The sequence below is a fragment of the Pseudocercospora fijiensis genome (genome assembly GCF_000340215.1).
Source record: "Pseudocercospora fijiensis CIRAD86 unplaced genomic scaffold MYCFIscaffold_11, whole genome shotgun sequence".
NCBI classification, from domain to species: Eukaryota; Fungi; Ascomycota; class Dothideomycetes; order Mycosphaerellales; family Mycosphaerellaceae; genus Pseudocercospora; species Pseudocercospora fijiensis.
This window is the reverse complement of record NW_006921542.1, coordinates 1,023,489-1,047,294: the sequence shown is the minus strand read 5'-3', so window position 1 is coordinate 1,047,294 and position 23,806 is coordinate 1,023,489. Positions and strand designations below refer to the sequence as shown.

Sequence of the window (23,806 nt, the reverse complement as noted above, 5' to 3'; positions counted from 1 at the left end):
TGTTTTAAGCGCGTATAATGTGAAACGTGTCTAGTTAGATACGAAGAAAGGGAGGGATATTAGCTAGTAACCGGCCCTATACCTATAGGCTAGTTTTAAGCCTATATAAGAGGCCTCCTTCTATAGAGTAGATAGATTATCAACCTCGTATAGTATATTGTTTATATTATACTTCTACAATGCCTATGCTATAGGGCTCTAGTTATTAGCCTAAGCGACAGTCTCGTTATCCTATCTTGCTAAACATAGCTGCCTATATTGCTATAGGTTATATTACCCTCGGTAGCCCGTACTATTGCTACAAGTGGTAGTGGTAGTGTTGGTTTCCGTCCTTCAATAGTAACTTAATTAATAAAGCTAAAGATAAGTTTCTATTTACATTATTTTGTATAGAGTACAAACGTTATAGAAACTTTATTAAATAGAAAATGTTATACATTTCTTTATATATCTACCTATACAACTTAACGCTATATATAATAGCTTCTAATATATAGCACTACTAAGTAATAAAAAGACGTTGTTTACTATATTAAACCTATATATAAATAAGAATAATAGTAAGCATAAGGATTTCTATAGTTTCTTATAATATAAGTTATATATGCTAATTAAACGCAAATTTAAAGTATTATCTTAAATATATAATAGGAGTAAAGACGAACAAAAAGAATTTGTTTCTTATAAAAGATTAGCAGCTTTTTATTTTGAAAGAAGCTATATTAAAAAGGCTATTATAACTATTACTTACAATGCTACTACTAGGTCTACAGTTGACTATATTAAAGGTAGTTTACATAAGCTAGATCCTAGTAATTTACCCCCGGAAGAGGATTAATATTCTATTTCAATTAATGAAAAAAATAATAAGATTAACATTCTAGATATGTTTAGACTCGTCGCTAATATAAAACAAATAGTTATAAAAGATTGTAAGAAAATTAAGAGATTAACTGTCTATCTTAGAAATATAGCTTATATATTAAATCTATTAGAACTACCTATAGTATAAACTTTACTATATAGTATAACAATTAGACAGAGTTACTTAGGAACTATGTCTACCTCTTAAAGCTTGTTTAAGTATAATAAGGCTAAATTAAATATTAGAGTTACTATTAAAGATAAATATAATAGGAAAAAACAAATTAGAGCTTTAATGCCTAACCTTATATACTCTCTAGATAGAAGTTCTTTAAGTTTATTAACTATTAAGTTCTTTAAACTATATAAAGTAGCACAATTCTATACAGTTTATAATTGTTTTAGGACTACTATAGATAAAGTAGAATCCTCGAAGGTTTTACGAGCTTCTATCTATACTGAAATATATTTAGATAGTAAATATCTAGAACGATTTGATAAATCTATATTAGATAGTGTAGAAAATGCTATAGGAAATATTCTAGATAGGAAAAAAAAAGAACGGTTATTATAGAAGGTTGTAAGTTAAAAAAATTATCTTTATTATATTGTTAATATCGATTGAGTAAGTTGTAAGGTAGATAAAGATAATAATTATACTAATAAATTAAACTCCTAGTATCTACTTATATAAGTAAACAAAAAAAGATCCTAATTTTATAAAATGTCCTAATATAATAGGAAACATTATTATATATAGATTCTATAGTACTAATTTCCTTATTACTTGATTCTTTTTTTTCCAATTACTTAGTACTAACCTCTCTAGTACTTTTTAATATATTGTTTGTAGGTTTAATATCGTTATTAAGTTTATTTTTGTAATCTGTTATATTTTCTTTATAAAGTTTAAGTTCCGTTTACATTTTAGATGCTAATTTTTCTCTAGTCTCTGTATTTGTTAAAGATCTTTTACTATCTTGTAATAAGGTATCTATATGATTTTTATATTAGTTTGTAAAGTATTCTTACTCTTCTAGGAGTATAGATAATTTTCTTTTATCTATAAGAGATAAATATATACTATCTATAATATATTTAATAGTTTTATCTACCTTAACTATTTCTAATTCTATATCTTTTAAAGCATTAGGAGTAAATAGACTAAACTGTATATCTTCCTTTATATTATAAGTAATTCTACTAGTAAAAGTGTTACCTTCTACCTTATCTAATATAGAAGACTCTTTAAAAACATTAAGATCTACCTTAGACAAAATAGCTAATAGCTTATTTTGTAGGTTAATATTAAGATATCTTCTATCTAAAATACAAGAATTTTTTCTATTATTATATATTTTACGTACTGTATTATATAATATAGGATAATTATTCTCCTTAGATAAAGCACAATTAATATCTTAAATATTATCTTAAATATTATCTTGAATTTTATCTTAAATATTATCTTCTCTATATAACAAACATATTAAAATAAGTAATAATACTCTTAGTGGTTAAGTCAGATCAAGTCGGGCTGTATTTGTTTCTAATTAAGGAGTAAAGAAACGATATATATGTTTTATACTCGTAGGCTTACCGAAATTTGCTTCTATAGTGAGTTTATAAGTACATGCCTATCTTTTTTTTGCGTTCTTCTCTATCTGCTTTTCTTTCCTACTCTATTCCCAAACCCAACCTAACAAAGGAGATCCATCCCTATTTTCAATCAATCGTAAATTCGTTCGTAAGCTTCTACGTTCACAATCTCAGTTACGCTTCCTCAACAACCACGCCACGCCACGCCCTCGCTCACCCGAGACCTGCGAATCCAACGACGAACGAGCTTCGATCACACGACATCAGCCTTCTTCTGCCCCTCCTCCTTCTTCGCCTTCTTCGCCTTCTTGGCTTTGGCCTTCGCCTCTTGGATCTGAAGCTGCAAAGCAAGCAACTGCATTTGCTGCTTTAGCATCGAGACTTCATCCTCGTCATCATCACTGTCCGTCGTATCCTTGACATCATCGGCAATGTCCTGCGCTTTGACCTTGGGTTCGTCGAGTTCGGCAATGTCCTGCGCTTTGACCTTGGGCTCGTCGAGTTCGGCAATGTCCTGCGCTTTGACATTGGGCTCGTTGAGTTTGGAAATGCCGGGCTTGTGGGAGCTGGGACTGCCAGAGCTGAGATTGCCAGAGCTGAGATGGCCAGAGCTGAGATTGCCATAGGCTGGTGAGGTGGCAGCAACGTTGGTGGAATCCGGAATTTTGGTATTGCCAGCAAGGCGATGATCGACCATGGCTGCGATGTCGGCGTCGGAGTAGCTGCATCCACGCAAGCTCACCTTGAGGCGTTCGATCTCTTGCTCACGAGGCGAAGAGGAAGAAGCTGGGTCAGTCAAGTGTCCTTCCTGCTTGAGACTCTCCTGATGAGTTTGCGGAAGAGCAGTTGGAAGTGGGAGGAGCGGGGATGTGAGTGAGAAGGCCGCCACTGGGAGTGCAGCAGAAGGTGTCATGGACTTGGAGTCATGCTTTTGCTGTTGGGCCGGAGGAAATGGAGACAGGATCTCTTCCTGCTTGTCCTCCACCGTGTTGGCTGAAATGGGCGTGGGCGTGGGCGTATGCGCTCCTCTGAACTTCGATTTCGACTTCTGTGTCGAAGAGAGAGGAGTCATGCCTTCTGCCTCATCCTTCTTCTGAGTACGTGGAAAAGGCGTTGGAGTCTGGAAGAATGACGACGAAGGCGAGAGCGGCGAGAAGGGCTCCTGCTTGATAGTTGCCTTCTTCTTCTTCTGAGTACCTGGCTGATCATCAACGTCGGAGTCTTCGCTGGGAGAGTCCTCGAGGCTGAAGCGTGGAGGCTTTGTGGAGGATGGAGTAGCGAAAGGACGCGGCATCACAGACACAGGAGCGGTCGGCGTCGACAACGACGCAGTTTGGGAACCTGGCGAGAGAGTGCTTGCTGGCTTCGGTGCGGTGAGGAAGCCAGGAGTTGCTGCAACCGATGCTCGTGGAGTACAAAAGGCCGCGGGATTCGATGCGACATAATTCATGGCATCCTTCACAATGGCGGTCGCTCCAGCCTCGTTGATGTTTCCGATGGCCACCCATGTCTGTCCTGCACCGTGATGCTTCTGCTTCATCAGCTTGTCATTCTTGAGCCAGTTGAAGGTGAAGCCAGGCTCGTTCACAGCATTGATCAGACCTTGGGCGACATTGATGGTAAAGCACTTGTAGCCATGATCCTCTTCCACAATCAGACCTTTGGTCTTCTCGTTGCTGACGTTGTTGGAGATCCAGGAGAGAATCTTCTTCAGACAAGTCTCTGTGAGCTTGGTAGCCCCGATCGGGACGTTCATCGACTTCGCCAGGGCCAAGAGTTGCTCCACGGTAGGCAGAGATCGCTTGCAATAACCAGAATTGACAGCATGCTTGAACATGGCGGTCTTGTCGTTGTTGCTGAACGTGAATCGCTTTGAGTCGAGAATCTGCGATTCCGTGCGGCCACCAAAGGCAAGGAGATATTGGCTTGCCTTGGCCTTGTTGGTTGTAGAGTTGGTCGGGGAAGACGAGCTGGAGCTGGAGCGGTAAGATGCTTCGGAGTCGAAGCTGTCGTAATCGGACTCATCCACGAAGGCAGGCTTCTGTTCACAAGTCAGTCAGTCAGCCAGCACGAGCTGGGAGGAATAAGTCGGTCATGGCCACCTTCTTGTCACGGGCGGAGCGACGGTGACGAGGCATGGTGAATGTGCGTTCGCCTGCTCGAATCAGCTGGTGTTGCAGCTCTGGGGTGAGTTGTGAGGAGAGAGTGTGTAGGTGAGGTGAGGAGCGTGGGATTCAGCAGATGTTTTTCATGATTGATGCGTCGTTTGTCGGAGGCGACCAGCACAAGCTGGCTGCCGGCTGGTCGCAGCTGGCGGCAGGAAGAGGGTGCTGCAGCATCTTGCAGGTCGTTGGTGGAGAAAGATGATTGGATGCATACGACGAGAGGAGAAGGGCTCGTGAAGCAGCAGTGGCCGTTGATGGTACGTGACTGAGCACGCAGCTTGTGTGAAGGCGAGGCATCCCACGATTGCTGTTGCTGCACTGCACTGCGGCGTGGTGTGATGCTGGAGTTGGTGGGGATTCGTCGAGTTGTAGAAGCGGACATTCGCTGCGTGCCGACCTCCGACCTCCGATCAGCCTCGGACTTCCTTCTCGTCGAGTCGTTGCTGGCGTCGGCGGAATCTCATCGACAGCATCAGCCGCCCGGAGGAGAGTACTCAGTAGGCACAGAATTGTCGATAGATGTATCCAGCCTGCCGACGAAGGAGTTTGAATTCGTACACATCATAACAAGTCAACGCTCCGTTCTTGAAGCATCATCTCACTGCACGTATGCGAGGATTTCGTGATTCCCGCCTGTGTTTCCTCAGCCGACGTTGTCAGCATCTCGGCGTTCTGGCCCAATACTTCGACGAATTAATGCACGTCACACAGCGATGCAAATATACTGATTTTTGCACCAAAAGAATCGGGTCATCGAGTTCTACGAAATGAAAATTATCGGTGATGAATTGTGATGGAATGTGGTGGTGCATTGCGGTGTAGTTGACAGTGTGGTCGAACCGCTTCGTCTTGCCAAGCTTGTGTCGGCGAAGCCCGTCAAACCTCCGAAGCTGGGCGGGCTGGTATTGAGGCAGCTGCTAGCCCTCTCCACCGAGAACACGCCACAAACACAACGTATAGATGTACACAATGGCGCAAATGAAAGGTCTTGATGCATAAAACAAGCGCATGAAATATGAAGATGAAGTATTGCGAAATGGCGATGTTGTGATGGCATATGTGTGTGCTGGAAAGCCAGCTTCCCCAAAGTCAGACTCCAGTCCGACCCCAATTCGCGAGCACAGGCGGAGTGTATGTACTCTGGACAGCATGTCTCCATGAGTTCGGATGAGGCAGAGAAAGGCGAGACCTCGACAAGACTCATATGCGTACGCCGCCGCTCCGAGTCTGTGGCTCCGAGCTCACCTACCTGGAGTTCGAAGCTCGCCAGCCGGCAGCGAAAGCAAGGAGGAAGAGGCAACTTGCCGGACAATGGAAAGCGAGAAGATTCTTTGCCCAATTCTGTCTGATTGCCGACTGCCGGTGCAAATGTTTCACCCCCGAACGTATCTCCCGACAACAGTGTCATGTACCTACCACCCATCATGCATCTTCTTCAAGCCAGATCTTGCCTTGACCTCTGCTTGGTCCCACCGCCGAGAGTAGAGGGCAAAGGAGGGAGAGGGTGCTGGCGGCACAAATGCCGGCTTCTGACCGAGTGTGGGCGCTGCAGCGTGCCAATTGGACTCAAGCGCCTTTAGATGAGTTGTCCCACCACTGTCACCTGTCCTGGTCCTGCTTCTGCCACTTGTCCTGTTGCTGCTTCTGGCACTCATGGAGCGCTCAAGGTTGTTCTGCTGGCCGATGAACTCAGCTGCTGAGAAGGCTGCTGAGTCGAGACTGCCGAGCCTCTCTCCGCGCGCGCTTCCAAACGTGCTCGTCCCATCACCGACACTGCTCGGAGAGGCGCTGCTATGGGAGATGGGATTCGCTGTGGTGCTGTTCTGGACGGCGCGCTGCAATGCGTGTGGCATGCCGTGTAAGAGGTCGGAAAGGCTGGCGTGCACTCGGCTCAGAAGCTGAAGCTCATCGTGGACCTGTTGGCTGCGTTGTGCACTTTCTCGGTCAAGAAGATCGAGGCGGGTATGAATGGTTGCGAGTTCGGAGGTGATATGTGAGCGGACAAGCTCGACGGCAGCAGCTCTCTGGACACTGTTCGGCGCGGGCGTGGGCGGAGAAGGTTTCTCGGGAGCGGCGACGACTTGCGCAATCTCCTGGCGAAGCGCCTGGCATTGGCCACATTGGTCGTGAGTCAGATTGCGCTTGACATGTCGTGTGCTGGCGGACGCGGAGGTGTGTCTGAGTGAGCGGTCGGCCCGCAGTTGGTCAAGTTCGGAATCGCGGTCTTCGAGCTTGCCGTAGAGGTCATCGCACACCACGCACTTGTACTCAAGTTGCATTCGAAGACGTCGATTCTCTGCCTGTAAAGACTGAATACATTGTTTTTCGTATGAATCCTCTTCTCCGTCTTCCATCTTGCAGGCTTCTAAAGAAAACAAAGTGTTGTCGATGTTGCACGTCACGTTTGAGGCAGCGTCGGCTCTCGGAGTTCTACGGCAGGTTACAGCATCCCCAGCGAGACATAAGTGATTTGAGACTTTCACTTCATCTCTCTCTGCAATCCACCGCCGCTACATGTATGCGCATCAAGTCGACTGGATCCAGGTCAGTACTGTCAAAACTTCATTACGACTCTACGTGCGAAAAACATATAACTTTTGCTCCCCATCTCATCTCGCCATACATCCTTCACTCCCTCCCTCTTCCTCTGCTTCCCAGCCCTGCTCAACCTCTCCTCCCTACCTTATCTTCCGCCCTTCCTGCTACCAAAGGCCTCCAAAATCTCAAAGGTCCAATCCCCAATGGCTTCTTCGTACCAAACTGGATCGTGACGCCCCTCTTCGACTTGTCTTCGATGCGCGTGTAGTTCGCAAGGTCGGCATGAGTGAAGACGCGGTGAATCCAGAGCCGGGCACATCGGGAGGAGGAGTGCCGTACATCTTTGGAGGAAGAAGAGCATGATGAGAAAGGCTGATCGGCGTCGTGGTGGAAGTCCAGGTTCATGGGAATAGCGTTGTGCCATTCCCAGAGGGTGGGGTTTGGGTGAGAAATGCAGCCGGAACCTGTGCGGTCGAGAACAGTCCAGTTCTGATAGATGTTGATTCCGGTTCCAGTTCCATTCGTATCAGCGACACAGTACCCAATTCTGCTCTCAGCCCATCTCTTTGCGCAACTCCTTTCCGTAGCAAGGCCGGAGTTGTAAGCGTCGTCCACCATGGTTCTCGCTTCATCGGACCAGTGCTTGGCTTGGTCCGAAATTGTGCGGCGAAGAAGTTGCGTGTCGTTCTTGATGTGGCGGACTCGATAGAGGAAGACCTGCCCATCGGTCCAGACTTTGTGGGACCATGCGTGGAGTTCGGCGTCGAGCTGCTCGATGCCTTCGAGCCAGCAGGTTAGGACTGCTTCGGAGAGGAGAAGGCGAATGAGGGTTTGTCGTTCTGATTCAAGCCGGGGCACGACTTGCGCCGTGGAGGTGTGGCCAGCCTTCCGCGACAGGTGATGGACTTGTTGGTTGAGTTGCTGTTGCTGTTCGATCCTGTGCTGCAGGAGTAGGCGTGCGCGGCCAACGACTTCCTTGCGGCCTGAGTGGCGCTGTTTGGCGTAGGCGTAGACATGGCGGAGGAGCTTTCTGCTTGTCAATTTCGCAGCAGCCATCTCTTCACGCATCAGGCCGAATCGAGGAAAGAGAAGACGTAAGATGTAAGACACTGAGATGTCTGGCTCTGCTCGTGAGTTGGCCGCTTCCGTATTGATCGCGGCAAAGACAATGCGCTCGAGCTTGGCGTACCATTGATCGGCCGGCTGAACGTAGCGGTCGACAAGAAGCTTCTCATGCATGACTTGGTCGTCAAGACTCGGCTCGGCAGATGAAAAGAGGTCGTCCGGGCTGGCAGGGTGGGCGTGGTGAGGAATGGCAGACAGTGCGCGATTCAGGTCGATCGCGATCGCACACGGGACGAGATTGTTCGGGTTGCGCTGCACATGGCACGGTGGTGCCAGAGGCTGAGACTCGGGGGACTGCCAGGAAGCCCAGATTATGAAGAGTGGGATAAGGAAGAGGATTATCCAAGCCCATCTTCTGCCAGTCTTGTGCTTAGTCTTGTGCTCAGTCTTGTCATCGTCATCCTCGTGCTCGTGCCCCTCGTCGTCCTCATGCGCATTGTCACCGCCATCCTCATGCGCATTGTCACCGCCATCCTCATGAGCATTGTCACTGCCATCCTCATGCGCATTGTCACCGCCATCCCCATGCTCGTGCCCCTCGTCGTCCTCGTACGCACTGTCATCGCTATGCTCTTTGCTATCCCCATCCCTCTCCTCGCTACTCTTGCTTCCAAACCCGGCCTCCTTGTCCCCACCGCTCTCGATCTCATGCTCATTCGCGGCGACAGAATCAAGACTCACTGATCTGGCATTGGCTTGACTGCCTCCGAGACTGCGGCGGGTTGAGGTTTGTAGGCGAGCTGGAGCGGAGGCGCGGGAGTGCGCGTTGCGCGTACGCGAGGAGACGGGCGGAGAAGGCGGAGGCTTTCGTTGAGTACGAGGCATGGATGCGGCTGTTCCTGGAACTGATACCGGGAGATTTCGCAAAGATGGTTGTCGTGTTGTTTGTGGTGCTCATGCACCGCTCCGTATGCGAGTGTGCATTCGCAGCACGCTGGAATGCAAGGGACACAGCACGCGAAAGGCACGTGACTCGAAGCCAGCTTTTGATCCATGGTTGAGCGAGACGCAGGCATAATGGATAGCGGAAGAGTTGATGATGTCAAATCGGGCAGCATGTCGCAGGTGTAGGTGTAGGAAGTGCTGAAGCATCGTGCGTATTAAGGTTGCCCGCCGAGCCGAGGCAGATCGTGGCGGTAGGATTCGAGATTGAGTTTGCGGGGGCATTCCCGAGATCTCTTCAGCCAAATCTCATGCCCTTTCATCACCTCATGATGTAAGCGCTCAAAACCTGACCAGACCACCGAAACCGCCGAGCTGACCACCGCGAGGTCTTCTGTATTCCCCCCTATGATCAAGATCACTGCCTCCAATCGCGAACCCTACGCTCCCTCCGCCGAAGCACTGGCCTAGACTGTAGAAGAAGACAACTACTACCTCCATTTAGGCGCCCCGCTTTGTAGGCTTGCATGCACCTTCCACCTTCTACCTTCTACCTTCTATACTATTCTATACGTGATTGTTTCTATTCTCGATCGTTCTTATATTATTATATACTAAGTACACTAATATATATCTAGTTAGCGGTCTATACGAAGCCTATAGCGGAGCGCCTAAAGTTAAACCGTCCGTCCCTTATATAAACGCCTACGGGTATTTAGCACAATGCGATATATAGAACAACAACTATACTAAATATAGCCAAACCTAGAAAAAGAGTCCTACGCCTTAATATAGTCTATAGAATTGTCTATATAAAGTATTCGTAAAAATGTTAATTAAAATAGTTATCTTCTATACGCTAAGACATGTTTCCTACGAGACTCGTTTGTTCTACCCTACCTAGTATTACTTATATACAAACAGCATATAAAAGTCTAAATAAAGCACGTACGGGCCGTCGTACTAACTATCTCTCGAACCTCCCGTACTTAGAATGCCCGATTTCTCCTACCTTTGCCTTTATCTCGCTACCTAGGGCTATATACCTCCGCTAGCCTACCCTATTAATTATTTGCCTTTACTTATAGCTACCGTAGCAACTAGTACGATCTCGCACTCGATTACACTCGTAGAAGGGCCGCTAGTTACTTCTAGGCCTATTCGGAGTGTTTAAAAGTATACCTCGTTATCGCTATATCCTACAAATTTCATCTCCGACATTAACATTAAGCCTAGCATCTAAAAACATTAGCAGCCCTTCGTACTATCGACTCGACTTCTGTAATCGTTAATATATTAGTATACCGATTAGTACTATCTAATATTAGTACCTATCGACCTTATCGCTACCGCCGATCGGATTTTAACTTCTAGTTTCCGCGCTATCGACACTCGAGTACCGCAACTAACGTATACCGCTTTTTAAGATGCCTCTTAAGAATCTTAGTAGAAAGAAGCAGAACAAGGTTAATCAGAAGGCGACTAAGGAGCGCAATAATAAGCGTGCTACTAGGCGTATACGTACTAATAGTTAGATTAGTAAATAGCAGTTTCTAGTACAACTTCCTAGTCGCGCCGCTATTATACGAGAGCGCCTAGATTTTAGTTACCTACCGCCGGTCTAGTAGCTATAGAACAAGCAAGAATACGAGGTATAGTTCTAGACTCGTTACGATCTTATTAACGCCGCCGACGAGGCTATACGCTTGTCGTAGGACTAAGTTCGACAACTCGTATACGACGTAGCGGCCTACCTAGAAGCAAAGAATGTATACCGCAACATTATTATCGCTAGCCTTGCTAAGCTATTAGATCGTCTTTATCTAGGCAAAGGCTACTAGCCGAGAGACTCCTAGACCGATCTAGTATATACACTAATCTTTAGCGGTAGTAATGTCCTAAACGTCGCGAAGATAGGCGAAGGCAAGAGCCTAGTATTTACGGCATTTACATACCTAACTAGCTTAATAACACTCTATTTTACACTACTTAACCGCCTTAGCGAGGAATAGGCTAAGACCTTCGACAACCGCTTATAACAGGTCTAGGCAGGTTATATAGGTTATGTAGGTTATGTAGGTTATATAGGTTAGGCAAACGAGCCTACGCTACTAGATAGCATTCGGAACGCTGTTAATATTACCTCCGAAACTATAAGCCTCTACCCTAAGCTATACGAGCATATTAGCGATAGCACCTACTACTATATTATCCTAAGTCTAGAGACCGGTGCTAGTCTAGGCTTTCGAAAGTTGCTATAGGATCCTAAGGTTCGTACCCGTATCGGTCTTATAGTAATTGATAAAGTCTATCTTATTAACTACTAGCGCGACTTTCGAAAGGAATATACGTAGATCTTCGCGCTACGTAAGCTACTACGAAATGATATAGTATAGCTCGGCTGTTCTACGACGATGTCCTAAGAGATAGAGGACTTTGTACTCTAGTATAGTAGCTTCCGGCTAGTTAGCAATCGACCGTTTTAGACTAAGATTATCCGCGCTAGTATCGATCGTCCGGATACGATATATATTCTCTGTACTATTCTAGAGAAGCAGATGTCTAAGTATAAGTACCTCTACTAGGCAATCGATAGCGCATCCGACCTAGAGACTAAAGCAGCTACGCTAATAAATATTAAGAAGGCTCTACTATTTATCGATAGCCGCAAGTAGGTGCAATAGTTAGCTAATATTATCCGATACTAGCTTATAGCTACGACTATTAAGTGCGAGGATCTAAAGAAGCGGTATACCTAGGACAATAAGGGTATTAATGTCTATACTATAGTAATATTCTATACTAGCAGTGTCGCTAAGCGAGACTAGAAGCGTCGCTACAACCGATACTATAAGACCGCAGATTATCTAGATAGACCTTCGGAACATCGTATTATAGTTGCTACGACTGCCTTTAGTGTTAGTCTTAATATACTAGATATTAAGCGAGTTGCTTAGGTAGGCTTTACTTAAGCTAAGGACATCGAGGATGTCTTCTAGCGTCTTAGCCGTACCGGTCGCGCTATTCCGCGTAGCCTAGCCTTTATCTTCTTACCGTACTAGGTCGATAATCGCATTAAGCAGCTATCTCTAGAGTCTAACTATCTAGCGATTAAGACTAAGACGAAGTCTAAGTCTAAGCCTAAGCCTCGCGGTCGACGTAGATCGTATACACTACTACGACTATTAGGTCTTCGCTACTCCGAGCTTCTAGGCGAAGATACCGATATACCTAGCACCTAAGATCCCGCTAATACGGATAGCGAGGAGGCTAGCGGTAAAGAAACTAGCGACTACTAGTCTAAAGATAAGATAAGATAGCGCGAGGGCATTCCTCGTATCTAGCTTAAGTTCTAGAATAATTATCTCCGGCCTTAGTATAGTATATATCCGCGCAAAGTCGTACTTCGCTACCTTAGCGAGGATAAGGCAGTCTATACCTAGGAACTACTAGTAGTAGAAGACTGTTACAATATCTGTAGCCTAGCACTAAATAACTAGTATACCGACACACCTCTAGAGGGTGCTATTCTACTAAAGTTTAAGGCGCTAAGGGCCGATACACGACTAGGCATTAGGTTTAGAATGCTTAAGGAGTGGGTTTCTAAGCGACCTAATCTTAGGTAGCTATACTAGTTAAGTCGTATTAGATTCGACCTCCCCTTAACCGAGACTATCGATAATCCTCTACTAGCTAATATTGCTAATATGTTTACTGCTACAAGCTCTACTAATGCCTAGAACGATATCACTATTAACTAGGATCTCTTAAGCGAAAAGGCGGCAGTGTTTATAGAGTAGTATTAGAAGCTTTAGTAGTACGAGCAACTATTCGCGAGCTTTAAATTGATCGATACTCTTAAGAGTCTTAGTCTAGAGGTGTTTGCTAAGTAGCGTACGATTTATAATATAAGGAAGAAGGTTGCGGAGGATCTAGAGAAGGAGGCGGAGGAATAGGCTGCTCTATAGGCAGTATAGAACGCGCTTAGTATACGCGCAGCTAATACTGCCTTGCTAGCTATAACACCGTTTACTCTATAGCAGCGTACGAACGCGGTTAACGAGATAAGAGCTAGTATCGCAGGTTCTACTAGTATATAGGCTAATCTTCTATATAGCCGTAATAGCTAGGTAGTAGGAACTCGAGGCTAGGAGCGCCTAGGCTTATCCGGTAGTCTTAGTCTACGTACTTAGCGATAGCTACCTCTATAGATTGATCCGACTGCTAAATAGGTATATACTCGAGCTAAGCGGATTCTTAGCACCGTCTCTCGTACTAACGAGGAGCGAGGTCGCGTATTGCGTACTAAGCGTAGACTCTCGGAAGCGGGTCGACGTATAATAGGCTCTTAAGGTAGCTCTCCTAGCAGGCGTTAATACTACAATTGGCGGTGGAATTAGCACTAGAATTGGCGCTAGAATAGCACCCTAAATGGCGGTAGAATAGCGCTAAAGTTGGCGGTAAAATAGCGCTACAATTGGTACTAGAATAGCACTAGAGTTAGTACTAGAGTTAGCACTAGAGTTAGCACTAGAGTTAGCACTAGAGTTGGCACTAGAATAGCACTAGAATAGTACTAAAGTTAGCATTTAATAAGGTCCTTCCTTACTACCCTTCTATTATGTCCTTATAAGCTCGCTAAGCAGGCTCTTTACTACCCTTCTATTATGTCCTTATAAGCTCGCTAATTATGTCCTTATAAATAGTCGTAGGTATCGATAGTCGTAGGTGTCGCGGTTAAGCTGCTTCTACGAGAGCTAGCGTAAGATGCCTAGTTAAGCTGTTTCTATGAGTGCTAGCGAATGTCTATTATGTCCTTATAAGCTCGCTATATAGGCTCTTTACTACCCTTCTATTATATCCTTGTAAGCTCGCTATGTATGTTTGCCTTAGCTGTTAACGCGTCTCGTAGCCTATCTTATATAATAGTTAATAGTAGATAGTCGATAGTTAATAGTAGATAGTGTTAATAAATCGTATATAGGAGCTAGTCGAGAAGCGTAAATTCGAGGAAGCGATAAGGATACCGAGTCCCGCTAAGACCCCGGATTTAGTAGGGCAGAGCGCTTAATTAGTAGGATTAAACGTTATAGCTGCTTCCTTCCGCGCATTAACAACACCTTTACGTCTTTTATAACACTAATATAGCGAGATACGTCGATTGCGCGCGTTTCTAGCAAATGGCGCTAACAAAAGTGTCTAATACGATAACGACGGCCGCCTCGGGCACTAAGAACCGTATCCGCGAGAAGTCACCGATACTAGTAGCACTAGCGATACTAGCAGCACTAGTAGCACTAGCAGCACTAACACTATACTTATTGCACCGCAGCTATTAGCACTACAACATATACGGCAAGGATAGATACGTAGAGCGATAACGTATATCGAGATAAGAATATCTCTTCGAGAAGCTACGATAGCCCTCTTACGTTAACGCCCTCTATTACTTAGACTCTCCCTAGAACGATTATTCCGATAACTGGTTTACTATACAAGGCAGAGAAAACGAACAGTAGCGTCCGGGGATCTGTTTAACTAGCGGCACTAAGCGGCTATAGAAGCACACGCCCCGAAGCTACTAGAATTACATATAGCCTATATACTACGCGTAGGGCGACAGTAATTAACGCATTCTATTACTAACTACAGCACGTATAACCGAAGGACAAGGTATATAGGACGGGCTTATTAAGCGAAACGACGACAGCTTATTCGCTAAAGCGACACTTATTGGTTCCTAGACAACAATAGAGTGTAACCGCGCCCTTAGTATCTCTAAGAGATACCGCGGAAAAGGTTGTCGAGCGCGCTCGGTTCGGGGATACGCACTACAGTCGGATAACAGTCTTAATACGCTTTCGGTTTAGGGATACTCGAGTCGATACGTACTATAGTCGTATAGCAGTCTTAATACGCCGAGCGCTATAGTCGTATAGCAGTAGTAAAGACTAAGACTAAGCGCCTTCGGGCTTAAGTACATAGTATACTAGAGGCCCTTACGTAACGACTAAGGTTATATCTAATAGTCCTAACGAAGGCGTTACGCCGACTTAACTAGATGCGTTCTCGAGAGCTATTATCCTATAAAGAATCCGAACGTAGGAAGCCTATAGCAATGCTACGAACCTATTAACCTACTTAGTAGGAGAGTCGCTATCGAGCCGCTACTTAAGGTGTATCTTACTAAAGAGTTTTTACCGAGTTAGGCCGTTAGCCGCATTATAGGTATACCTTACTAAAGAGTTTTTATCTCCGCTAATCTATCTAAGACCTCTATAGTTTGCACTAAGACTACGATGATCTAATAACAACTATACTCTTTCGGTTAAATGCGTAGTCGGCGCCCGCTAAAGCTATAGAAAACAACCTACTCGCTAGGAGAGTTACCTTCGCAACGTCTTACGTCGGTAAAGCCTATCGGAGACCTCGAAAGAAGGACTAAACAAACCACCTACCGAGGAACCTTAACTATTAGACAAGCGGCTCTATCGGTAGCAAGCCGCAGAACTAGTAAGGAATAGTGTTAATCGCTATAGAGCTACCTATATACGACAAAGAGGTATCGATACTATTACTATTAAGAGCCGATAGCTAGTATATTGCTAGGGATATTAGTATATTAGTATATGTATATATGTGTATATATAGAAGAAGAAGAAGAAGAAGAGGTTAGAAAGCGGAGGTCGATATCCGCTACGTAGGTAAGGTTTGCCTCTACTAATAGCAATGCGCTATTGTAATAATAGTAAGGCAACAATAACGGCTATATATAACCGCGCCTTTAAGGCGAGGCGATAGCGGCCGATTATTAGTTTAGTGCCTAAGGCACCTAGAAGCCGATGCTAGTACTAGAAGCTATACTAGCACCTAGAAGCTATACTAGTACCTAGAAGCTATGCTAGCACCTAGAAGATAAAGCTAGTACTAGAAGGGCTAAATAATAGATATAGCAGGTTAGATCGCTATAGACGAATATAAAAGCTATATTTATTTATTCTTAGTCGCCGTAACCGCTGCCCTTATCTATATCTTAGTTACCGCCTGTCGCATCGACTACCTTAACCTCCGCATCGATTAGCTAAGCCTATCTATTAGCACGTTAAACAGCTTCAACCTACTTAGAGTCGTTCTTATTAATAGCATTCTTAATATTACCGCGATCGGTAGTAGCCTCGCGACTAGCCTTAGTAGCCTCTATGTCTTCGATTACGGCATCTATTATAGTAGAACGACCTTCGAAGTAGTCCTTATTACTCTAGTTAAAGGCATCTACCTTATCGCGGATCTAATTGCTACTAATTTGCTAGATATTATCGGACAGATGCCTACCTTTATTGCTATACGGAGCTATAAAGCTATTAGTAAATAGCTTCTCTATACGGCTAAAGACATTAATAGATGTATTCTTATAGGTATAGTAGCTACTCGGCTTAATCTTAGTAAAGGATGTTATTATGTTACGTAGTATACGAGCCGGCTCGCGGTTAAGGGCGATCTTCTTAAAGGTTGCTAGCAGGTTATAAGTCGAGTTACCGATGCGATTAATGTCTTCTAAGTACTCGTAGTTGTAGATCTCGAGCTGCTTATTAGCTACTATCGTATAGCCCTTCTTGCCGTTAGTAACAATACTAGAGGAAAGGATAGTATCCTAAAGGACCTTATTATAACTAGGACCAAGCAGCTATCGCTTATAGATCATTATCCGACTATAGTTGCCCTACTTAGTACTAAAGAAGTTAGGGATTAGATAGTCGACAGATCGACGGAGATAACCGATATCTGCATTGCGGACTATAAGGCGTAGCGTAAGGAACATCTCAATCTCCTATATTATACGAGCTATAGTAGTGTACTAGGTATTAGGTACTTCCTCGCTAGCGCGGTACGGCAAGCTACGCTAGGCCTCGACAGATAGGAGCTTCTTATAGATATCCTATAGTATATCTAGGTATTATTAAGCCGTTAATCTAGAGAGAGCCTCTCCGATAGCCTATATGCGGTTATCCTCGCTAGAGATTACAATACGGCCCTACTTAGACAACTACTTAATAGTCGTACCGATACCTCGAGCCCGGAATATAGTCTTAAGAAGTCGAAGGATCTTAAAGAACTTTAGCTTCGTACTGCTAACCTTGTTCTCGCTATACTAGAAGGCAGCATCGCCCTTTGCTATCTAGGCGTTTAGTAGAGGCTTGCCTTCGCTATTCTTATCCTAGTACGTATACAAGAGTATATATACGCAGTTTATTATAGTATAGAACTAGGCTAGAGACATAAGCAGGCTATCGCGCTTGTCGTATAGGTCCTCGTTCTCGACACTCTCGTTACGTATACTATACCTACGGACGATAGTTATATTGTTACTATTCTACAGATATAGAGGTCCCTCTAGTCTAGCTGCAAAGTCCTTCTCGCGATCTAGGTCCTAGAACTTTAACAGGATCTCGTCTTAGACGGCATATATGCCCTTAATAGTCGCCTTATCGTTAAACGATATAGGCTAAGAGTATAGCTCTATACGGGCTAGATCTAATTTATCGATAACGGGCTATACTAGTCGCTTAAGATTACTACCGCTAGCCTTCTCCTTCTCGAATATCGTCTTAACGGCTTCTAGAAATGTGTACGCTAAGGCCTCGTCGATATAGAAGAGCGCGGTCTTTATACTAATGTTAGTAATCTCCTCTCTATTACGGGCAGAAGTTGCCTTGTCCTCGTAGATGTTCTTAAAGATATTATTAGCATTAAGCGGCTTATCGTAATAGAGCATCTTCTTCTTTAGGCCTCCCTTTAGAATGCGCTTGTTTACGGCTACGTACGAGGTCGTTATAGCTACTATCTAGTTAGTGTCGCCTATAGCCTAGTCGGTGCGGTTCTATATACGATTAAAGTTGTCGATAGTCGTACTATACTGCTTGTCCGGGTAGTTGCAGAGCTTAGCTACTACTATCTCTATATAATCAGCATTCTTGCCTATTAAGATCTAGATAGTCTAGTATACTAGAGTAACGTTTAGGTTGTTTAATACCTCGATAGTGCGGCGACTCGCACCGTTACTAACGAGGAATATACTAAGGACCTTTAGAAGGAATAATGCCTTAATATAGGATATAGAAAATAGGATCTACGCAGTTAGGAATGTCGTCCGCTTACGTATAACGTTATGCTTGTCTACAAACTCGGCCTAGTATTGCTAACGATCGCGGCGCATATTAGGTAGCAGATCCTAACTAAGTAACTAATACTATTTAGGGGCAACCTACTAAATAGTGTCGTCTATTATAGCTAGGTCAATCTCGGCGGTATAAAAGTCTAGATCGTATGTGCTAAACATATCCTTGCTAATAAGGCTCTTTAGCTCGTTGCGAATAATACGAGCGCTAAATAGGCGGTCTTCCGGAAAGGCATCGGTAACAGCCTTAAGGTTCTTCTCGTATTGCTTAGAGCGCTTTTAAGTCTTGCGGGACTTAGATAAAGTCTTCTCGCCTAGCTTACCGACTAAATACTTTACGAAATATCTAATACTAAGCTTGTATTTAGCTATAAGCTCCTTAACCTCCTTATACCGCTTATCGAGGACACGCTTTATCGTAGCATCTTTAGCAGCTTAGCGTTTATTAGTAAGTGCCTCTTCGTCTTCCTCGTCGTCTTCCTAGTTATTATCTTTATCGTCGCGGGCTTCTACTTCTTTATCGCTGCTAAGCTCTTTATCTTCTTCGCCGAGATCTTCGTCTATAGTCTCGGACGCTTTATTATTAAACTCGCTAATCTTAGGCATACCCGCCGGTCGTACGACTTTCTCCGGTGTATCGCTTAGAAGGCCGCTAGTTAGGTACAATACTACTGTCTATATAGGCAGCAAAGGCTAACCTGCTAGACCTAGATAACCTAGATAACCTAGATAACCTAGTTCGCCGGGCAGTAGCGCATCTTCTAGATCCTATTCGACTAGATCGCTTAGATTACCGCCGTTGTCTTATTAGCGCTAGATCGGTATTAGGTTGCTATCTTCGTCGTACTTATACTCCGTAATATCGCTAGAAGGGTCGTTAGACATCTTAAAGGACTTCTTAATCTTAAAGACCTTCCGAAGTATTATTAGATATATTGTTAGAGGTATTAGTAGTAAGTTTTAGGTATTCTTTAAGTCGACTTTAGGTAGTCGGCTATAGCTTTAGAGTCGCGTCCGCTATATAATAATAATATAACAACTACGACTCGCGTAGACTTATACTATATACAAAAGGTATTTAGAAATAGCTAGGCAAGGATCTCTAGGTATCGAGTCGACTATAGGAAGGTTATCGTTTGCCCTCGAAGGCTATATAGCGGTCGCGAGGCTTCGGACGGATTTTTCGCCTACTTTAATAATAATCGCCGTGTCTAGAAGAAGGGGCTCTAGGTATTAAAACACTAGATATTGTATGTTAAGTGTTAGCGTATATTAGCGCTATAGCTAGCCGTCTACAAAGTCGTATAGCTATAAGCGAGTCGGCTTAGTAGAATTGCGAAATCTTAACGTACTAACGTCGGACGCTAAAGATTTTTAGACAGAATAAAGCGCAATTAGCAGCTCTACAATCTCGTCTATTTAGATTGTTGTATTTACGTTGTCGCGAAAAAGTAGTATGTCGTAGGCTAGGTTAGGGCGCTTTGTTATTAGGCTCGTAGGCGAAGAATTAGGTAGAGTGCTCGTAATTAGTTGTCGGTAAGTTCGGAAGCTAGCCCTAATTACTAATCTATCACGTGCACTCGGTCGCAATGTGCACTCAGTCGCAATATTATCCCTATTCCTATTCACGCAACTCAATTCTTTATGCCCACGAGGCTGAATGGAGGTAGGACAACTAGAGCAAACCCGTTTCGAGCGCCTGCCACATCCCATCGTCGTTCTGAGTATACGTGACCTCACAAGCCTGCACGCCAGCTTCACCTTTGTGTGAAGGGCAGAACACCGTCTGCACAATCCTCCGAACATCGTTATCAGAAGCCTCCTCATGCGCATCAGCCTCCGACCAAGAGCGCTGCTTATCCACACCTGCGCCGCTCAATGTGGCCTGCACCAAAAGCACAATCACCACAGCAAGCGCCGCCATTAGGGCCGCGAAGATGAATGGGTGTTGGTCCACAAAATACTGCAGCCTCTGCTTCAATCTTGGCGCCATGCCGGGCTCACAATTGGGCTTTGCCTGCACGCCATCATATCAGCCTTGTTCATGTCGCAGCGTCAAGCTTTCATCCGCCTTTTTACCTTGTCGTTGCTGAGAAGGCGACTCTCCTTCGCTTTCTTGCCTCCCAACACCTGACCGCTGGTTGTCCACTGCGTCTCTGTCGTCGTGCGGCGAGGGCGGAGCTGCATTGAATGTGTCGATGGCTTTTGTAATTGCATGTGGTGAAAAGCTGACTGCCTACTTGCCGCCAATGGTCCCCGTTGTGGCGGAGAACCTTCGTTTGCTCCGCCAGCCCAAATCTCCTGTTCTTATATTTCCTTGCAGACATGTCTTTGCTCTTGAGATTGCAGGTATTTTGAGGCTGACATCTGTCTCGGGCATTCTAAAAGAAGCACCGAAAGACCCTGCAGCTATCTTGGGACTGAAATCTGTCTCAGCCACGGTCAAGGAAGCATCGAAACAGTTACCTTGGGACTGACATCTGTCCAGGCAGCTTAAGCCTGCATTAAAGGACTCCACGTTGCGGCCCCACTCCGCAAGACCTTGTACCACTGCTGATCCTGGTGTTTGTCTCTGCGATGCCGACTTGAAGACTTGAAGTATACGCCAAAAGGAGACAAAGAATAGTTGATTCTGACTCACCCACTCCATCGTCCTTCAACTCGCGTTAGATCACATCAGCTCACTTACAACATCTTTCCTTTCTCCAACTCGCAAAAAACGGATCCCCTCTCCCACCACCGGCTATGATTGCTTACCTGGATGCCATTCTCGGCGCCGCATTTCTCTACCTTGTCCGTCATCGACCCAGCTATGCGGTATGGATTGCGCGATACTTCGCCCTCCGATTCGGCTGGTATACTCTCATTTGCCTCATGATTTCCGAGATGTATCAATACTTCCGCCGCAGCAATCTCCCGAAGGCTTTCGGCTCTGTTTGCATCTGGTTCCTAGGGCTAACCATTGTCACCACTATGCAATTCCTCCTCCTGCGCCTAGGAGACCAACTCGTCATAACGCGGCATTGTGGAGCCTACGATGCCAACAACCTCGACCTTCATAGGATAGTGGCAGGCAGAATGTTCCCAGTGACGGAAGGAATGGCTCTCCACCTGAACCCAATGGGCAGGCAACTGAACGCAAGCTACTGCAACATTGAGCTGGTTCGACAAACACTCTACTCGTCCAAGACCATCTCGAAAATGGAGACCGAGCAAAATGTTTACGAAACTAGACCAGAGTTGCAAAGGTCGATGCATAAACGCTGCAATGCTCGTGCAGCCGCCACCACTGCCAGCACACGACAAAAGAACCCAGCCGACTCAAAAGGCTACGATCTTACATCCCTCGCACTGTCCATCACCGAAGCCCAATGGGTACTCGTCCAGTCAGGTGGCCCACTTTCCACTTCCCGAAAAGTCGGACTCACCAACATCAACCTCTTCGCCGCTCTCAATTCTCTCCCTACGAACCCGACGTTCTGGGACGATGCTCGCAGACTGCCGTCGCCATTGAGTGGCAAGAACACGAACCAATTCACTCTGAGCTACATCTATCAAGCCCTCTTCCGTCCAATTCTTAGTCGTGAACTCTACCCATACAGTCTGCGCCTGCTCGAGTTCATCATGACGAAGTTTTTATCGAACCCGGAATACCCCCGAGCCCGTACATCTTTCCACGAATTTCTTAAAGCAACGCAGGAACACGCTGATGCTGTCGAATGGGCCCATAACCGACGATGTGTATGCGATGACGCTTCCGTCGTATCAGGCCCGACGGAATGTGATCTCGATCACGATCTTGGAAATTATCTCCGGCGCTGGATTTCTCATTTTTCCACGACTACGAATACGATAGAGGTTGATCGTGCGCCCATCGAGAAAATTCTGGAGTTGAGGAGGGGAAAGCATCCTTGTGAGGCATGGAGGGAGGCGAAGGGTTTGCTTAGCGAAGCGAGTCAAAGGCAAACGGCGGAGGAAAAGCAGAGCGAGAAGGAGAAGAAGCCAATAATGGACTCAGAAGATGACGAATACAAGATCTGGCAATCTTCGCATTGTGGGACTTTGGGTCCTTTGGGTGGTACGGGGAGAAAGGTTCCGGATATGTGGATGGGTTGGTGGGATCTTTTGGGAACGAGGAGGGAGGGTGTCAAGAGGTAAATCGAGGATGAGAAAAGTCGAGGTTGTGGGAAAGCAGCTCTGTCCAGCCGTCCTTGTCGGAAAAGGCCTTTCCTTCCGCGACAATGTCGGCGTGTTGCATCACTTCCGAACTGCTCTTACATCTACATCTGTAGCACTTCGAAAGACAATCGGGGTAGCGACGCTCGAGACCGAGGTTTGCTGGGACTTAGACGCTCTTGCGCAGTGCGAATTGACTGAGTGTAGGGAAGGACGTTGGGACGCCGCGGTAATGTGGGACGCCGCGGTAATGTGGAACGTGTTAGTATGTCTGGGGCGCCTACGAGCTAGACGAGAGCGAAGGAGCGATTCCGCCTGCTGCTAGTATTATCAACTGCACTGTAGCATTCTGTAATCCAATTTAAAACACGGCACTCTCGTCGCAGTCTTCGTATCTTACAAATGCTAAAAACCTCCGCCCCTCGAGAGTAGATCGGGTAGGATCCTTCCGTAGTATAAGGATAACTTTTTAATTAGGCCGGATACTATATCTATAATAAGTTCTTACAAGTATTTAGGATACTAGCTATTACTCGTCGGCAACTACTAGCTTAGTATAGATAAAACTATAATAATAGAAAGAGAAGAAGATATTAAAAAAAGTTTAAAAAAAGTTTAAAATAGAGACTAAATAAGAGCATAATAGTAATTATATAAGCGAAAGGCACAAGTTAAAGTTGAGTTCGCTACGTATATATACCGTAATAAACAGTAGAACTTACTAAGCCTAGCGGTTTTATACTATAGTTGTTTTATATTATAATTTAAATATAGAAAATACATTTTACTTTAAAGTAATTATATACTCTACGACTAAGATATAAGAACTATAGGGACCCTATTACTATATTAAGTACTAGTTTTTTATATAAATAGGCTATAGTTTCTAAGGAATTCGAACTAAATTTCTAAGTAAATATATTCGAGATCGTAGATACTATAGTTTTATCTCTTTATTCTAACTATAAATTAGGGCAGTATAGAAAACTTATGCTGCTATATTAAGTACTAAGTACCTATAGAAATAACTTAGAAACTCTAGGATTCTAGTCTTTAATATCTAGCTAAGTAAACTAATAGTATAAAATAAGATAGATTTCTCTAAAGCATTTGAAATATTTTACTAGTATAACTAACTAAATAGCTAAATAGAAAAGGGTTTATTTGGTATACTATAAGAGCTCTTATACAATGTTACCTAATAGAAAGCTACTACCTAAGTACTATAAAACAATTCGAAAGTAATTTCGGGAATAGATTTTACTAGATTATTTGTCTAAGT

The 23,806-nt window shown here is 44.6% G+C and overlaps 5 protein-coding genes across 5 annotated transcripts; 3 read left to right on the top strand and 2 right to left on the bottom strand.

Moving 5' to 3' along the window:
• Positions 1 to 1,084: 1,084 nt before the first annotated feature.
• MYCFIDRAFT_44213 (uncharacterized protein) lies at positions 1,085 to 1,438 on the top strand (the record flags this gene model as incomplete). Its single annotated transcript, XM_007933708.1, has 1 exon — positions 1,085 to 1,438. A coding segment is annotated over one exon (354 nt), but the record flags the coding sequence as incomplete, so codon positions are not given.
• Positions 1,439 to 2,514: 1,076 nt separating this feature from the next.
• Positions 2,515 to 3,180, bottom strand: MYCFIDRAFT_212663 (uncharacterized protein). The gene has a single exon (XM_007933743.1). It carries the CDS (start codon positions 3,158 to 3,160, stop codon positions 2,717 to 2,719), a length of 444 nt encoding a protein of 147 aa, XP_007931934.1. The 5' UTR covers positions 3,161 to 3,180; the 3' UTR covers positions 2,515 to 2,716.
• Positions 3,181 to 11,035: 7,855 nt separating this feature from the next.
• On the top strand, positions 11,036 to 11,185 carry MYCFIDRAFT_146214 (uncharacterized protein; the record flags this gene model as incomplete). Its single annotated transcript, XM_007933742.1, has 1 exon — positions 11,036 to 11,185. A coding segment is annotated over one exon (150 nt), but the record flags the coding sequence as incomplete, so codon positions are not given.
• An 8,733-nt stretch (positions 11,186 to 19,918) lies between these two features.
• MYCFIDRAFT_179744 (uncharacterized protein) lies at positions 19,919 to 21,042 on the bottom strand (the record flags this gene model as incomplete). Its single annotated transcript, XM_007933741.1, has 9 exons — positions 19,919 to 19,927; positions 19,978 to 20,023; positions 20,055 to 20,323; positions 20,353 to 20,385; positions 20,428 to 20,649; positions 20,674 to 20,708; positions 20,743 to 20,821; positions 20,867 to 21,002; positions 21,038 to 21,042. 9 exons carry the CDS (start codon positions 21,040 to 21,042, stop codon positions 19,919 to 19,921), a joined length of 834 nt encoding a protein of 277 aa, XP_007931932.1.
• A 51-nt stretch (positions 21,043 to 21,093) lies between these two features.
• Positions 21,094 to 22,889, top strand: MYCFIDRAFT_179743 (uncharacterized protein; the record flags this gene model as incomplete). Its single annotated transcript, XM_007933740.1, has 4 exons — positions 21,094 to 22,492; positions 22,524 to 22,710; positions 22,737 to 22,758; positions 22,791 to 22,889. 4 exons carry the CDS (start codon positions 21,094 to 21,096, stop codon positions 22,887 to 22,889), a joined length of 1,707 nt encoding a protein of 568 aa, XP_007931931.1.
• Positions 22,890 to 23,806: the final 917 nt, after the last annotated feature.

Excerpts from the sequence above, each read along its gene's own strand:
- MYCFIDRAFT_212663 (XM_007933743.1), bottom strand. The coding sequence starts at position 3,160 with ATGGTCGATCATCGCCTTGCTGGCAATACCAAAATTCCGGATTCCACC.